The sequence below is a fragment of the Sus scrofa genome, chromosome 4, assembly GCF_054392235.1.
Source record: "Sus scrofa isolate SSC_HxYL_T2T_F1_AM1 chromosome 4, Sscrofa_HxYL_maternal_Yorkshire_Landrace_v2.0, whole genome shotgun sequence".
In the NCBI taxonomy this organism is placed as follows: domain Eukaryota; kingdom Metazoa; phylum Chordata; class Mammalia; order Artiodactyla; family Suidae; genus Sus; species Sus scrofa.
Genome location: NC_139386.1, coordinates 105,514,171 through 105,531,085, shown reverse-complemented (window position 1 = coordinate 105,531,085; position 16,915 = coordinate 105,514,171). Strand labels below are relative to the sequence as shown.

Below are 16,915 nucleotides of genomic sequence, written 5' to 3'. Positions count from 1 at the left end.
TGCCCATTTTATCTGTCGAGGAGCCTCTGCAGTAGGTGGGGCTGCTTACTTCATAGCTGAGGATGCTTCAGGGTCCCCAGACAAGACTCTGTTCATGTTACATTATCATTCATGGATTCATGAATGGGTTGGTAGTCTTTGATACGTACATGGTGTGTATCTCAGACTAGTTAGAGTTGTACATTTCATTGATCTGCCTCTGCTTGTTACCAGGGGTGTGTTGTTCAGTGAGAGCTCCACACCAGTGATGGCAGAGAAAGGGCAAACCTTGTTCTCCTCTCCTTCTCCCCAACAAGACCAGCTGGCTGCCTTCTGCGTGGTTGTGGTGAGGGTGGACTTGTGTAGAGGTGCCTAAAGAACAGCACTTTCCTTCTGCTGCTGTTGTCTCTCTTGAGGAAAAGTGAACCAAAATCTTAAGAATGTGTCCAGTTTTTTTCTGAGCCGAGGCTCAAAGTTTCTGGCAGGAGTGAGAAGCAGCTACACCAGGAAATCATGAGGGAAAACTATTCAGCTAGCACTATTAAGAATTTTTCCCAAATCATTCAAATGTGCAGACAGATTTGCAAGCCATTGTGTCTAAGCTCCTTTGCCAAGGCCTTTATTTTCCTTTGGTGAATGAACACGCTGATTTGGGATTCTGGCATTTGTTCCCATCAGTCTTGAACCACACAGATTAGTAATGCAAATCCCCCCCACACACACACACCTCCTAGAATACTCCTCCCCTACTGAGGGTGAGTCTTGTTGCTTTCAGAAGAGTTCTAGATGTAGGGAGGGTCTTGTCACGGGGGCCAGGACCAGCACATGTGAGCAGCAGCACCCTAGTAGGGCTTTTGGGAGAGTTCCAGTAGACTCTCCAAGTCCAGATGGCAAGATGGGGCCCACAGGTGCCTGGGTTACAGTAATGCCCCCTTGCCTTCTGTAGCTAAGTGTTTTCAAGATGAGTATGTTTATGCAGGATAGTCCTGGCAGGGAAGGAGGAGGAGCGGGTCAGCCAGGCCAGCCTCTTGGGTAGCAGTGCCTCTCCTTGGCCATCTCAGTCATCACCATGTTGAATGATAGACACTCCCCACAGAGACATCTGGTCAGGGAATAGGTTTCATCTTCTCAATCTTTCACCCATTTTTCCCTCCCTTTCTCTCTAATGATGTATCTCCTTTCTCCCTAACTTTCTGTTTCTAGGCCTTCATTTCCAATCCATACCCTCGCGGGTTAGCCTTCCCCAGGCACCACTGCCCTCAGCTCCACCCAGCTTCCTGCCTGTCAGCTCTGCTGGCCCTCCCCTGCTTGGCTGCTGTGAGACACCCATGGTCTCCTTGGCCGAGGCTCAGCAGGAGCTGCAGATGCTGCAGAAGCAGCTGGGAGAAAGTGAGCACTTCCTGCCGCATTCATGTGCTTGTGAATGATGGACCCACACTGTGTTTTTTTTGCATGGCTTTGGCTGGATGGCAGAGTGTTAAAAAATAACACGGGGGTACGCACTATCAGTGGATGATTGAAGGGGAACTGTGCTTGCTGTTTTTGGAAATGTATTCACTGTTATCTTTCTCGTGTGTGCATCTCGTAGGTATATATGTTCATCAGGTCCTAGAACTGTGCTCTCCCACAGCTGACAGTGGGGGTACCTTCCACCAGGTGTGCTGAAGCCCTGACACACTGGCGACATGTTCACTGGCAGGGCACGAGAGAAGGTTTTGTGCATTGCCTATGCAGGATGAAGTGGCTGGAAAAAGATGGCCACATTCAGTAGGATCCTTTCTGTCACCATTATATCCTCCTGCCATGAAATGCTTTTAATAAGTTTCAAATCCTGACATCATCAGGATAGGGGGAAAAGGATTGAAGAAGAGGGATTCAAAAGGGTGCCAAACCCCACTTCCCCTTGCACAAGGTTAATTTTCACATCTACACAGGTAACACATGGGCAGCTAGAGCCAGAAGCACAGGCTGTGATATCTGATGGTGAATTCTGTCAACTTCCTCAAAGTTCTTTTATGTTATGAAGTCACAGAATTCATAGACTGTGTACAGTCATCTTTTAGAGAAAGGTTTGATGTACATATGGGCTGGATGCCCCGTCATAAAAATGTGTGTGATCATTTATAGCCTAAAATAAGGAAAGAACTTTGCATAATGGATTCACTCTTTAGTTGTGCTTTAAAAACTAGATATCAGTTTGAAATTACCACAGACTACACTCTGTACCTGTAAAGAAGCTCGGTGTGCCAGAGATTGATGGCAGGTTACCATGCAAAGGGTGTCCAGTGACCGAAGACCACAGCTGAGAATGTGTGTACCTGAAGGCCTGACTGTCATTTGGACCACTCTATTTATAAGCCATGAGAATGGATAAACTGTCTACTCTGACACCTTTTGATTTCTAGAACCAGCTAGACTAAGAGCTTGTACATCTTCCTTTCAGCAGACAGTGATGTCTAAGAGGTTACCTTCTGGTATCAGTGTTATGCAGGTACAGCAAGCTAAGCTTACCTAGCAACCTGTTCTCGCCTTGTATGACAGGCAGAGCCACAGCAGGGGACCAAGGCTCCGGGAAGTGCAGCTCCTTGTTCAAGGCCACTAGTAAGGGAGAGAAGTAGGCCTGAACCTTGGTCTTCGAGTCCCACTTCCATGTTGCCATTATACCTTTGCTATCTAGGATGGTTTTGTTACCATCTTGCTCAGAGCATAGAGCTTCTAGCTCGTGAAGACATTCTGGGGTCCCCTTGCAACAATCTTTTCTCTCTCTTTAAAGATGAGAGAAAGACGCAGTTCACTCTGACCTAGAACTTGCCACTACAGCAGTTCCGGAACCAACAGTTGATGGATAACAAATCTGTTCCATGACAAAAGGCAAGAATGTTCTCTAGGTCACTTTTCTTTTCCTTCCCTCTTTTTCCTTCATCTTCCCACAGTGTCAGTTGGTCTTGGCCCAGAGGGAAATACAGAAGGAGAGCGCTGTGCATGAGAAAGGGTCTGATGATGGGGGCTAAATGGGAGTCATAGCCAGTCTGTGTCACTGACCAGAGTTTGGATGGTCCCAGCCTTGGTGAGGAGGCTTGTAGCTGTTTCTTTTGCCTGAGGAAGCACAGCGTTCTCCAAGCAATCATCACTTACCAGGGCTCCTCCTTTGCTTTAAACCAAGCTTCGAAGTGGAGAGTGGTGCATGGCAACTTCTCAGGCCACTAGGGGCTAAAACCCTCTTGTGTAAGAGTCTGTGTGGTATCTCTGCATGGTTTCAGGGCATGTGCTCTGCACTGTGTGTCTGAGGAGACAGGAAAATGAGGATTCTGATCACTGTTACTGACAGACTTGGAAAGTAAGCTGACCCTGTTGAGAAAGCAAGCTGACTGTCAACAACCACCCATTTCCCCCTTTGTCTTGCATGGGGTTGCGCCTGAAGAGGGTGTGAAGGAGTAAGGGGGCCATATCTCTTCGAAATCCTGACTGTAATTTAGATGTTTACATCTTTCATCACCCTCTTAAATTCCCAGTGATCCCAGTAAATACCTAGTATTTTGCAAACTGGTGAGGGAGAGGCCCATGACAATATCTATCAAACTTTCCTGCTTATTACAATAAGCTGGGATGATTTTAAACATCCAGCGCCCAAGCTGTAGCCCACACCAACCAAAGCAAACGCTCTGGGGACTCAGGCGTCAGCACGTGTTTTCACAGTGTCTCAGATGATTCTAGTTTGTAGCAAATCCAAGGAAGTTACAGAGGAGGATCCAACCTGGCAGGTGCCACTCACATTAATCCCTCAGGGTAGGGCGGGCACTTGGTTGGAAGACATGATGACCTCACTCCTATTTCTTAGGTGGAGCTACCTGTTTACTCTGCTGCCCATGCTGATAAGCCCTGGAAAAAAGCAGTCTTCTGAATGTGAAATCCTAAACCACCACCCTGCCCACCTCTTTCCTCTCACCCCCAAGCTGGGCTTCTTTTTACAGAGAAGCAGACATGATGGGCTCAAGGGAAGGTCCATGATCTCATAGGACCTATGAAAGCAACAGCCTATGAAAGGAAAGGTCCTCCCTCTCTCCATGGAAGGGTGTTCATGACTCTTCAGACACGAGTGATAACATATTTCAGTTCCTTGAATCACGGTGGGTTAAGTCCAAATAACCCCTTTCCTAACAGAGACGCTCCCCCAGCCTCAGCAAAGAGCTCTTGGTCTGGGCTAACTGGGGCCACCACAGGTAGCTGGATTTATGACCCCTTTCTCCTCTGACGGCTCCAGGGGAAAACTGCAAAACTTGGCACTTAGCTTCTGGGGACAGCAAGACTCACAGGGAAGGAAACATATTCCTCGTCACAGGTGTGCTCAATGCTATAGCCCATCACAGCCTCAAGCCCTGTCTCTCCGGTGGGTTCTACTTCTGGAGCTTCCCTGGACTCTATCATGAGGAGTTATCATAGGAGCCAGGACAGGGCCACTGGACTTTTCTCCGTGTCCACTGCTGACTTTCCAAGATGTGGCTCACCCCCTACCACTTGGTGTCTTCTGCTAGCAAGTATATGGGGTGGGAGTTGTAGCCTCTGGGTTGTGAGCCCTCATCTGATTGGCCTTGTGCAGTGGACTGGGATCTCTGCTAGCCGACGAGTCCCCTTTAGTGTCTGTTCTTAGCATGCACATGCTGCCTTGCTGAGCCCTCTCTTCTGATACACTGCTTCTCATTCATATGTTTTTCTGTGCAGGTGCAAGCACTGTTCCTACTGCTTCCCCAGCTACGCTGCCAAACAGCCACTTAGAAGCCAACTCTTCCCACTACCTCAAACCTGCCCAGCCCCTGTCTCCTCCAAGGGGCACCACAGAACTGGGTGGAATACTGGAGCCTGGACACCTGGGCAGCAGTGGCCAGTGGGACCTGATGAGGCCTCAGAAAGGGAGCATAAATGGGGACCTGTCCTCATGTTTCTCCATGTATCAGCTCAACTCCAAACCCACAGGTAAAGCACAAAGCCCAGAAGGGTCAGATTGCTCAATGAAATCTCAGGTAGGATCCACCCTTTGCCTACCTAGGTGGCATTTTTCATTTCTCCCCTAGTCTCTGGCTCACGGACAGGAGATAAAATGAAAGGGCCCCATCAATGATTAGTCCTTTCGAAGTGCATCCTTCATGCTCCCTGCCTAGGCCCTTGGTGCAGAGTGGGAGGTGTGAGAAAGTCAGGGGCCACCTCTGTGCTCTCACTTTCACGGCCTCTCTCTCCCCACATCCTGATCCCCTCACTGCTCCCTCTCAGACCTTCCAGAATGCCAGGCACCGGCCTTCACAGAACATTCCTCCATCAGCCAGGAGTTGTGACAGAAAGGGGGGCTGTTTCTACACACCTCCCCACCCACAAATAAATCCCAGTTCACACTCCTCCTCTCCCTCCTAGCTCTCCTAGTCAGGTCATCTTCCCACCTGGAGCGGGGTGACTCTGCAGGTAATGCTGGGATGCTGCTAAGGTCCAACAGGAAGAGAACTGTGATTTTCAGGACAAGGCTGCATCCAGAGCAAAGTGAGGCACCGGGCTGTGGTCTGTCATTACCATCCCTCCCACTGATCTTCTCTGAATCTTTTCTTCTTTCCTTGGGGGTGTTTTTCTCCCTTCTCCTCAGGCTTCAGATGCCTGAATCAGTGTAGACTCTCCTTTGTTCCTGCCATATTAAAATAAATTTGAGGGGAGCGTTCAGTACCAGTCATTAACCACATAGGTAGGATGAGCTGACAATGGACTAGCCTTTACCTTAGGTCTTTTCTCCAAGGGTGAAGGAAGGGCTTGTCTCTTGTTAAGAACATCCATTCAAGGGGCAGTAAGAGGAAAGGTAGGATCCTAAGGTCAGGCCTTCCCTACCACACTCATGGTCAACTCAGGAAAGGGCCACCCCTTTCCAGGGCCTAGGCTGAGCTCTACGGTCCTCAGCTGCTTTTCTAAACCCTGGGCAACACCTGGCAACTGTACACCTACACTGACAGCTCCCTTTCAGGTACCCCTGTACGGGAAGAGGCCCATGGGGCTGCCTTAGCACCCACTGTCCTGCATCTGAAGCCAATTGGCTCTTTAAACAGAGTCAGCTCAGCTCCTGGGTGCCCAGGTGAGAGGAGGGTGATGCTCAGGGAAGCTGCTGAGAGGCCAGGGAGAAGCCACACCCCCCACGTGGCCCCACATGTGACCAGAATCCTCCATCTCCCACCTCCTCCTGTCTTGGCGCGATGGCTGCAGGGGCTGACTTGCTGGAAGAGCATCTTGGTGAAATCCGGAATCTTCGCCAGCGCCTGGAGGAGTCCATCTGTATTAATGACCGCCTGAGGGAGCAGCTGCAACACAGGCTCAGCTCCACTGCCCGTGGAAGAGGTAGGAGAGGCCCAGGGCTTCCTACTCCTGGTCACAATGAGGGGCTCCTGAAGGTCACCCTTAGGCTGAGCTTCACAGATGGCAGAGCACTGAGGTCTGCTTTCCTCCACTTGCTCCTAACACACAGACAGTCAGCAAGGCGGGAGGGGAAAGGACCATTCTCCTTTGTAGACACATCTGAGCTGAGCGCTAACTCTCCTCAAGCCAGAACTAATCAGGCCTGGTCCCCAGAATCCTCTGACTTCTCCACCCTCCTTAATCTGCTCACAGGCTGCCTGCTGACCTCTCTGAGCCCTTGTCTTGTGCTTGGCTAGTGGCAGAGTCAGGTCTGCAGGGGCCTCCCCCAGCCTCTCCCCTGCCCCTGCTGGCTTCCTCCCCTCCCTCTCCCCCAGGCTGCTGACCCTTGCAGGCATCCCTCCCACCTGCCCGGGTCCTGCCCACAGCACAGCAGCAGCTATTTAAGGGAAAGAGCCTCCGGAGCAGCTGCAGCCAGGGCAGGAGATCAGGCAGGCAAAGAGCCCCCTGAGAGGAGGCACAGCCAAGCCAGGCATTCGGCCCCTCAGGCTCCAGGCCCAGGCCTCAAGTCCTCGAGTCCTCGGGGTTTTCTGCTGGCTGGGACAGGATCTTTGAGGTGCAGAATGGGCAACAGCATTGAGCCTCTCTTACCCACCTGTGTAACCTGCCTTCTTGCATGTTCTGGGTCAGGATCCCCCTCGACCTTCTCCAGTCCGGGCCTGGAGTCCACACCTCAGCTCTACAATGAGAACAGAGTCCTGAGGGAAGAAAACCAGAGCCTTCGGGCTCAGCTGGGTCACGTTTCCAGAGGTGAGTGTCAATAGCTGCCACGAGTGTTCAGTGTTGGGCCCCTTCTTGCCTGGCCATGCCAGTCCCCTCTGGGGAAGCAAAGAGACAAGATGGAGAGGACAGTGCTTCCCAGACTCACTGCCCAAACTCCCAGAGGTCTTCTAAGCCTCCAAAGGACCCAACACGTCCCAACCACGGGCCCTCAGGGACAAGGAGCTCTAGGAAACCCACCCCTTCTGGGCAAACCTCCCCACACATACTCAGTCATTAGCTAGCCAACTGGCCACCACTTAGTGTCTGTTCTACCTGCCCACCACCCACAGCTACTCTGGAACCAGGCAAGGAAGGGGCCTGAGGGCCCAGACACCCTCTCCGGGTTCTCCAAGCTCTGTTGCAGCTCTGTGTGTCCCTCCTTGAGCTGGTCTGCTCTCCCCATGTCTCCTCTCCACCGCCTACTCATACACTCAAGCTCCTGTTAGGTCACTGATTCTCATGACTGTGTCTGGAGGTGATACAAATATGTCCTGGCAGACTGACCTCTTTAAATCTTACTATTTATTGGGCATCAGTACATGGGCATCATTTTCAGTGTGGCCTGGTGGGCAGCTGACCTTAGTGTTAATTGACTTAATGAAACCAATATATTTTTGATTAGAACTTATTTTTATTTACAAATATTTGTTCAATAGCCAGAAGACATAAAGAATAGTGGCTAAGAGGATTACGCCCAGAATGAAAGAATGCTTGTGGGAAAGGATAAAGTTATCAAGAGATATCTCTAAATTAGCTCCCTCTGGAGTTGTCACTGTGGCTTAGTGGTAATGAACCCAATTAGTGTCCATGAGGCCACATGTTCAATCCCTGCCCTCGCTCAGTTGGTTAAGGATCCCACGTTGCCATGAGCTGTGGTATTTGTCACAGACGCAGTTTGGATCCTGTGTGGCTGTGGCCGTGGCCAGCAGCTGCAGCTCTGATTTGACTCCTAGCCTGGGAACCTCAATATGCTGCAGGTGTGGCTCTAAAAAGCAAAAAAAAAAAAAAAAAAAAAAAAATTAAAATTTAATGGCATATGGCTTATAGAGGCACATGGAAATTCCCAGGCTAGGGGTCTAAAAGGAGCTGTAGCTGCCTGCCTACGCCAGAGCCACAGAAAGCCAGATCTGAGCTGTGTCTGTGACCTACACCACAGCTCAGGGCAACACTGGATCTTTAACCCACTGAGCGAGGCCAGGGATAGAACCTGCAACCTCATGGTTCCTAGTCAGAATTGCTTCTGCTGCATCACAATGGGAACTCCTAAAAAGAAATTCAGTAAAATAAAAAATAAGTAAATTTTTTTTAGTAATAAGTAAAAAAATGTCAGAGGAAAGGTCACTGCTCGGGAAAATAACAGAAGCCATACAGACAAGGGAAAAGGCAGAACTACTAAACTACCACTGTATGCACGGCAAGACCAGCACAGTCCTCACAGCTGAGATTACAGTAAGATTTAAAGAGGTCAATCTGCCAGGCCCAGGTGATGCCACCCCAGACAACTGACAGCACCAGAGCTTTCTTTTCAGAGTTCTTATTAATAGTCCTTGAGAATCATGAAGATCAGAAAGATGTTCCAAGACAACAGGTATCCCTGATTTTCAATATGATGAAAATGATATATACTAGTACTGCTGATGTTGATCTTTGGCAAAACTCAAGAATGGAGTATTTCATAGAGGGTGTGTGAGCACTCAGAAGATAGCATTAGAAACCAGAATGTTTTCTCTAAATGCAAGACAGGCTCTATTAAATCAGAGGATTGGGAGTAGCTCAGTGGTCAACTGCTGTGTCCTGTGCTTCAGGGCAACAGGAGATCCTGAAAGAGGGAAGGTGAGGCATAAAAAACACACAAGACTCTTTTGCATTTTAAAAGGCGGGGGGGGGGGGGGGGACCAGAAGGCACTCTATTCCACAGAACAAAGGCCCCTAGGCTTTAGCCCACAAGACTTTTATTAGGGAAAGTGACCTGTTTAGATTAGTGAGCAAGAATAGGCATGGGGAGTGGCTAAGCCATCTCTTAGATTTAGGGAGACTACTAGCAATAAAAGTCACAGGCCTATACATCCAGGGTGTATGTAGTGCAGCTGCCTAAAGAACAACATAGTTAACATATAAGCCCCTTATTTTATTTTGACAGGAGACCCTGCACTTTAGAACGCTGGGTCGGCAGACATGCTTATCTGGCTTTTGCCACCAGGAGCATTCCTTGGCTTATCGTGCTTTTGCACATTCCAAGTTTGCTTTCTGCAGAGTTCAGCAGTTCAGTGGTCTCCAACAGTTAACGAACACAACTAGTACCCATGAGGACTTGAGTTTGATTCTTGGTCTCGCTCAGTGGGTTGAGGATCCCCTGTTGTCGTGAGCTGTGCTGTAGGTCACAGATGCAGCTTGGATCTGGCACTGCTGTGGCATAGGCTGGCAGCTACAGCTCTGACTGGACTCCTAGCCTGGGAACCTCCATATGCTGTAGGCGTGGCCATGAAAAGACCAAAAAAAAAAAAAAGCAGGATCAAAAGCATTGCCAAGAAAGAAGTTCCCCATTCATTGGCGTTTGTAGGTAAAGTGAGCAGACACTTGCTTTGTCTCCCCCGGAAGCTACAGCATAAGCTCGTCTTAGTTCACTTTATCAAGATGGCTGTGTTGGGGCTCATCTTCCTTCTGAACTTTGCCCTACAGCATAAATACTCCTGTGTTTTGCTCAGCAGAGCACTCCCAGGAAACAGAATGCCTGAGGGAGGCTCTGTTGACCTCTCAATCCCGGCTTCAAGAACTGGAGATGGAGCTGGAGCACCAGAAGGTGGAACGGCAGCAGCTTTTGGAAGACTTGAAGGAGAAGCAGCAGGAGATCTTGCATTTCCAGGAGGAACGACTGTCTCTCCAGGAGAAAGACTCCAGGTTAGAGGGAGCCCATTGATAGGGAAGGCAGCCTTGTTTTCAGATTTAGGAGAAGGGATTTTTTTTTTTTTTTTTTTGCTGTTCCATTTTAGGGCCATACCTGCTGGCATAGGGAAGTTCCCAGGCTAGGGGTTGAATTGGAGCTGCAGCTGCCACCTACACCACAGCCACAGCAACACGGGAACCAAGCCACATCTGCAACCTACACCACAGCTCATGGCAACACCAGGTCCTTAACCCACTGAGCAAGGCCGGGGATCGAACCGGCATCCTCATGGATACTAGTCAGGCTTATTACTGCTGAGCCACAACAGGAACTCCCGAGAAAGGATATTGGCAAGACAATTAAGAGTCCTTTTTGAAAACCTCAATATCCCCTCTGCTATTCTAGATTTACATGTGACTGGGCAGAAGGAAGGACTTCTCTGAGAATGCCTTTTCTACTCCAAAGCTGAGAGAGCAAAACCCTGTAGAGAGGGCCTCAGCATACCACATTGTGGACAGAATACGTTCTTGTGCTTCCCGTTAGTTTTAGGATATTAGTCTTATCATAACCTAGGGAGCTTACATACCAGCTGTGAGGCTAGTCCCTAGCAGAAACCCTACAACTGCTTGTCAACAGGAAAAGAGCACTGTAGAGGCAGTAAGAATATCAGGTGGTGTGTCCTAAGTATGGTAGCTAATGGCATAGCTCCAAGCAAAATTACTTGACCTCACCAAGCCTCTGGTGCCACATCTGCAAAACAAAAGCGATGGTCCCCAGGACCCCTGAGTTTACACCTAGGTCTAAGATTCTGTGATGCAAAAGTTGGCTCACAGCCTCTCACCCTGGTGTGGCCCCACCAGCTCTGCAGGCTTGCTTCTCTCCTGACAGGCTGCAGCATAAGCTGGCCCTCTTGCAGCAACAGTGTGAAGAGAAACACCAGCTCTTCCAGTCCCTCCAGTCAGAGCTACAGATCTACGAGGCACTTTATGGAAATTCCAAGAAGGGGCTGAAAGGTATGTTTTTCCTCCTCCCCGCACCCTGTGAGCTTCCTGCTCTTGCTAAGGATCCTGGTAAAGTCGTTACCTTGGGATCTGTGGAGATGCTGGAAACCTACAGAGTTCTGTCTCAGTCACTGGAGATCTCAATAAGAAGACAGGGGAGCTCACACACAAAGCACAGGGCTTGGTGACATGAGCAAGATCTGCTTAGACAGCCTTAAACATAGGCCATGAGAGTCAGATTTCACCTACCTGGATGAAAGTCCAGATCATGCAATAATTTTTTTTTTCACAAAGAAGTGCAAAGAACGGTCCTGGTCATGTCATCATCTGAAAACATACCGCATGTCATGAATTCTCCACCCATACAACCAGTATTGCAGGCAACCTGCTCCCATCATGACTCTTCCCCAGTGATTAAAAAAAAAAATTAAATCATAGAAATAACAGTATAGAACCCACATATCCAGCCTGGATTTAAATTTTAAACCTCTTGTTGAAGACGTTTGCTCCCTCTAGTATCTGAGAATCTTGTGATCCTTCCTCATTCTTCTTCCAGTGGGAAAAGGCATTCTAAGCATTGTTAAGCCAGGCAGGCTGGAGCAGAGGACTAACACCGGTGTGATGAAATTTAGCAAAGATTTAAAAAAACACCCTGACTGTGGTTTAAAAAATCAGTGTAGATATACCAGATGGGGAGACCTGGCTCTGTAGCCCCTCATGGGCTTGAGGATGGGAGAGTGAGGTAGAAACGCATGTACACAAGGAAGCTGTAGGCCAAGATTGCTAGAAAAGCTAACTTAACCTGAGACCACTGTAGTGTAGCTGTGCTGTCCGTATGGAGAGACCACGGTAGAAATATTGTTAGACTGTGGGACACCATCTTATAAAAGGGACATTGACAAACAAGGGACACAATAAAGACAGGGACCACAATGTTGAGGGAACAGAAATCTCAAACTGGCTGAAGAAACTAAAATAATTTAGGCTTGGAAAAGATCATAAGAATATAAGAACTGCGGGGCACAGTCTTTAAGGCATTAGCCTGCTGCGGCACCCTTTGCCTGGAAAAGTAATAAAGCTATCTTTTTCTCCTTCAAAAAAAAAAAAAAAAGAATATAAGAACTGGCTTCAACGGTCAGGTGGAGAAGAGCTGATGTGTTTTGTATCCCTTCCCTCCCAAAGGCTGAACAAGGGCCAAAGGATGAAGGGCAATGGAATCAGGATCTGCATAAGGAAGGCTTTCCTTCCCACCCGAGCCTTCTGGTGATGGAACAGCTGATTTGTGAAGGAGTCAGTCCTCTTGAAATAGAAAGGGATGATTTGTCTAGGATTCTACTGAAGCAGTTCTTGCTTTGGATGTGATGTTGACTCCCTGAACATCTCAACTCTTAAGTTTTTTTATACATATATCTAAAAGTTCTTAAGTGATATGGTTTATTAAGTTTTACTATTCAGCCAAATTTCAATATTCATAAAATGTGATTGAGTTTTATCATTTTTTTTTTTACTTTTCCAGGGCCACTCCTATGGTATATGAGGTTCCCAGGCTAGGGGTCGAATCGGAGCTGTAGCCACTGTCGGACACCAGAGCCACAGCAATGCAGTTTCCGAGCCACGTCTGCGACCTACACCCCAGCTCATGGCAACGTCGGATCATTAACCCACTGAGCAAGGCAACGTCGGATGGTTAACCCACTGAGCAAGGGATCGAACCCGCAACCTCATGGTTCCTAGTCAGATTCGTTAACCACTATGCTATGACGGGAACTCCATGAGTTTTACAATTTTCTGATGAGAAGGTGAACGTCAGGTTCTAACTTGAAGGATTAAAGCAGCACAGCAGGCTGTAGAATAGCTCACCTACAAAGTTGTGGAAGCAGCGGTTCTGGGGGAGACCAGCCTGCCTAGAGGAGGGCTTTGTATCAGAGGGCGTGAGAAGTCAGGTTAGTGGAAAGAAGAGCTGCCATATGTAGAAGGCCTCCGCAGTAGGATGACAGTTTACATTCTGTATAGTAGGCAATAGAAAAGAGTGTGTCTATTCCAAGTAAAACATGTGTATGATGGACACAATTTTAAGATGGTAAGACAGGTTGCACATACTGGAGTTGGAAGATATTACAATCAGGGAAACTTACTGAATAGGTGTAGTGATACTCTTCTGGGCATCAAGTGATGAGTTTCTAATATAAGATGCAATCAGAAGTTAAAGGGGAATGGGGAATGGATAGATGAAAGAAGTTTTAACCAATGAGCAAAACTTTGTTAGGAGTTCTCTTGGTGGCCTAGCAGTTAAGGAGTCGGCACTGCCACTGCTGTGGCTCGGGTTCAGTCTCTGGTCGGGAATGTCTGCATGCACAGGTGCAGCCAAACAACAGCAACATTGTGAGAATTTGGATTTCTAGAAAAAGTGAGATGGAGGAGCATCATGGAACTTTGGGGCTAGTCTCTAGAAACTAACTTTATCCTGAACTACCCTCCCCTTTCATGTCTTTCTCCCTTTTAGTAGGTCTTTTTGGATTCATCTCAAAGTTCCCACCATTACAGCGCCATAATCCCTTATCCTTAACTCCATAATCCACTAAGAACTCAAATCTTTTTACACTCATTGGGTGACAAAACCGAACTGAGACAATACAGCATTCATAGTCTTCGTTTATCCCATTTAGTGGGAATATTCACATAGTTCACTGCAGCAGTACCAATGTGTCTGGTTAAGGCTTGTGGCCCAGATACGCCTGGGCACATGTTTAATATGGCATATGCATCCTCTTGCCATACTAAAAAACAAAACAAGTTCTACCTTTTAGAATACATTTGGCTTAAAAAAATACATTTGGTGTCCGAGTTTTTAGATGAGAAACTGTGGTTTTGTAGAATATTTCTTAGATCTTTTCTTCCCCGGTATATAGAAACGGACCATGGCTCATGAGTGGAGATAAAAAAACAAGATGCTGAGAAGTCAGATTAGTCATGACCTCTGGTCTTTGGTACCCCACTCCCATTCTTACCTGCTGCCTAAAGAGCTGATGGCGTCTTCCTCCTCCCCTCTTTGATCCCTGAGTGTGGAGGTCATCATATCTCCTCCTCCCTCAGCCTCGGCCCTTCTTGAGTTCAGTTCTGACCTCCTGTCTTGAAGACCCTGCTCTCTAGCCTGCAGGACTAGGGTTAACAAGGAGATGGAATACCAGGTTTGACTTCATTTGCCAATCGCATGCCTCCCTGATACACAAGGGTCATCCGAGCCTCAGGGAAAGGTCCAGACTGGAGTGTGTGCTACCTCAGTGTATGCCAGGCACTGCCCAGGAGAGAGACACCTCTGTCACAGGTGTGTTGCTTGGGACCCTGAGATTACAGTGGGGTCCCTGGCAGAAAGGAATGACATGGGAGTGTTATGACAAATGCCTGGAAATACCGGGATCAATGCAAACAGACCCTTCCTCTCTCCTTTCAGCTTACACCTGGGATGCCTGTCACCAAGTCACTTTAAGCAGTGACTTGAGCCACCTGGTGGCAGAGATCCGAGCTTTGAGAGGCCAGCTGGAGCAGAGCATTCAGGGGAACAACTGCCTGCGACTGCAGCTTGAACAGCAGTTGGATGGTGGCTCCAGGAAAGCCAGCCTCAGCCCCTCCTCCGTCAAGCAGAACTTCCCTGCCAACACTGACTCTGGAAGCAAGCAGCCACTCTTCCAAGGTAGGAAGGAAAAGGGAATCAGGAAGCCCTCAGCCAGTGGGGAGGTCCCCAGGATGTCTGTCATGGAAGGGACAGTCTTGCTTCTTCCACACTCCTTAAGGTCAAGGTGAAATCAGAGATGCCTCAGAATAGTGCCTCGAGTAAGAGCACAGGATTTAGGGGCAGATCTGGCTCCAGATTCTGAGTTTGCTACTTGGGCAAAGTGTTTGATCTCCTCAGGTATTTAAGCCTTAGTTCCCTCATCTAAATGATGAAGACAGTAATAATATATACTGTGCATATTTGTATATAATGTGGAACATTAAATGAAATAATTTACAGGTGCCTGATACAGTAAAAATACAAGAAAGGGAATGTATATATATACATACGACTGGGTCATAGCAGGAATTGGCACAATATTGTAAATCGAGTATATTTAATTTTTTAAAAAGTGCTCAACAATTAACAGCTGCATATTTTAATGGCTATTCCTTTAAAAATTTTTTAATTTTTATTTTATGTTGAAGTATACTTGATTTGCAATGTTGTATTAGTTTCAGACGTACAGCAAAGTGAATCAGTTATACATATACACATGTCCACTCCTTTTCAGATTATTTTCCCATATTGGTTATTACAGAATATTGAGTAGACTTCCTTGTGCTATACAGTATGTCCTTGTTGATTATCTATTTTATATACAGTAGTGTGTATATGTTAATCCCAAACTCCTAGTTTATCCCTCCTCCATCTGTCCCCTTTTGTAACCATAAGTTTGTTTTCCATTTTGTAAATATGTTCATTTGTATAATTTTTTTTAGATTCCACATATGGGATATCATATGGTATTTATCTTTCTCTGCCTGACTTCATTTAGTATCATAAACTTAGGTCTATCCATATTGCTGCAAATGGCATTATTTCATTCTTTTTTATGGCTGAGTAATATTCCAGTGTACCTTAGAAGATACACTACATCTTCGTTAGCCATTTCTCTGTTGATGGACATTTAGGTTGCTTCCATATTTTGGCTATGGTAAATAGTGCTACAGTGAATGTTGGGGATGCATGTATCTCTTCAAATTATGGCTTTCTCCCGATATTTGCCCAGGAGTGAGATTGCTGTATCCTATGGTAGTTCAATTTTTAGTTTTTTAAGAAGTCTCTACACTGGTCTCCGTAGTGGCTGTGCCAGTTTACCTTCCCACCAACAGTGTAGGAGGTTCCCTATTCTCCACCCCTTCTCCAGCATTCATTGTTTGTAGACTTTCGATGATGGCCATTCTGGCTGGTGTGAGGTGGTACCCCACTGTAGTCTTCATTTGAAATTCTCTAATAATTAGCGAAGTTGAGCATTTTTTCATGTGCATGTGGCCATCTGTACGTCTTCTTTGGAGAAATGTCTGTTTAGCTCTTATGCCCATTTTTTGCTATTCACCTTTCTAAAATAAATTTTATTGGAGTATAGTTGACTTACAAAGTTGCATTAGTTTCAGGTGTACAGCAAAGTCAATCAGTTATGCATTTACATAGATCCATTCCTTTTCAGTTCTTTTCCCATATAGGAATACTCAGTACTCCAAGTATTGTGTAGATTTCTCTATGCTACACAGTAGCTCAGTACTTACCTATTCTATATACAGTAGTATCTATATGTCAATCCCAACTCCCTAATTTATCACTCCCCCCCTCCCCAAATTTGCCCTTTGGTAACCATACATTTGGTTTCAAAATCTTTGAGCCTGTTTCTGTTTTGTAAGTCCTTTTGTATTATTATTTTTATTAGATTCCACATGTTAGTGATCTTATATGATACCTGTCTTTCTCTGACTTAGTATGGGAATGTCTAGGTCCATACATATTGCTACAAAAGGCATTATGTGATGCTTTTTATGACTAAGTAACATTCCATTGTATATATGTACCATAACTTCTTTATCTAATCCTTTCTTAAAGGACATTTAGGTTGCTTCCATATCTTGGCTGTTGTAAACAGGGCTGTGATGAACACTGGGTTGCAAGTATCCTTTCGAATTATGGTTTTCTCTGGATATGTGCCCAGGAATGCGATTTCTGGGTCATATGAGAGTTCTTTATTAGTTTTTTAAGGAAATTCCATACTAATCTCCATAGTGGTTGTAGCAGCTTGTATTCACACCAGCAGTGTAGGAGTGTTCC

The 16,915-nt window shown here is 46.9% G+C and overlaps 1 protein-coding gene and 1 long non-coding RNA gene across 58 annotated transcripts in view; one reads left to right on the top strand and one right to left on the bottom strand.

The window, feature by feature from the left end:
- LOC100624559 (myomegalin) overlaps nucleotides 1–16,915 on the top strand; it is a 215,701-nt gene that overhangs the window by 186,663 nt on the left and 12,123 nt on the right. For 21 of the 50 annotated variants that reach the window (XR_014844272.1, XM_021090682.2, XM_085023137.1 and 18 more), the window contains 7 exons: nucleotides 1,183–1,368; nucleotides 4,699–4,950; nucleotides 6,211–6,342; nucleotides 7,048–7,167; nucleotides 9,888–10,077; nucleotides 10,952–11,076; nucleotides 14,516–14,755. Coding sequence is in view for 49 of the 50 variants with exons in the window: in XM_021090682.2 (XP_020946341.2) it covers nucleotides 1,183–1,368; nucleotides 4,699–4,950; nucleotides 6,211–6,342; nucleotides 7,048–7,167; nucleotides 9,888–10,077; nucleotides 10,952–11,076; nucleotides 14,516–14,755 (1,245 nt within the window). In the remaining variant the exon portion in view is untranslated. Of the gene's footprint in view, nucleotides 1–1,182; nucleotides 1,369–4,698; nucleotides 4,951–6,210; nucleotides 6,343–7,047; nucleotides 7,168–9,884; nucleotides 10,078–10,951; nucleotides 11,077–14,515; nucleotides 14,756–16,915 lie in introns of all 50 variants that reach the window. The other 29 variants (XM_085023140.1, XM_085023164.1, XM_085023166.1 and 26 more) reach the window with 3 other exon arrangements.
- LOC110260431 (uncharacterized) overlaps nucleotides 560–16,915 on the bottom strand; it is a 52,303-nt gene continuing 35,947 nt past the window's right edge. For 4 of the 8 annotated variants that reach the window (XR_014844303.1, XR_014844301.1, XR_014844304.1 and 1 more), the window contains 6 exons: nucleotides 14,073–14,223; nucleotides 11,314–11,391; nucleotides 7,013–7,235; nucleotides 6,182–6,458; nucleotides 5,409–5,644; nucleotides 560–3,262 (listed from right to left, as the gene is read on the bottom strand). This is a non-coding gene — a long non-coding RNA (uncharacterized LOC110260431). The remainder of the gene's footprint in view (nucleotides 3,263–5,408; nucleotides 5,645–6,181; nucleotides 6,459–7,012; nucleotides 7,236–11,313; nucleotides 11,392–14,072; nucleotides 14,224–16,915) is intronic. The other 4 variants (XR_014844302.1, XR_014844299.1, XR_014844305.1 and 1 more) reach the window with 3 other exon arrangements.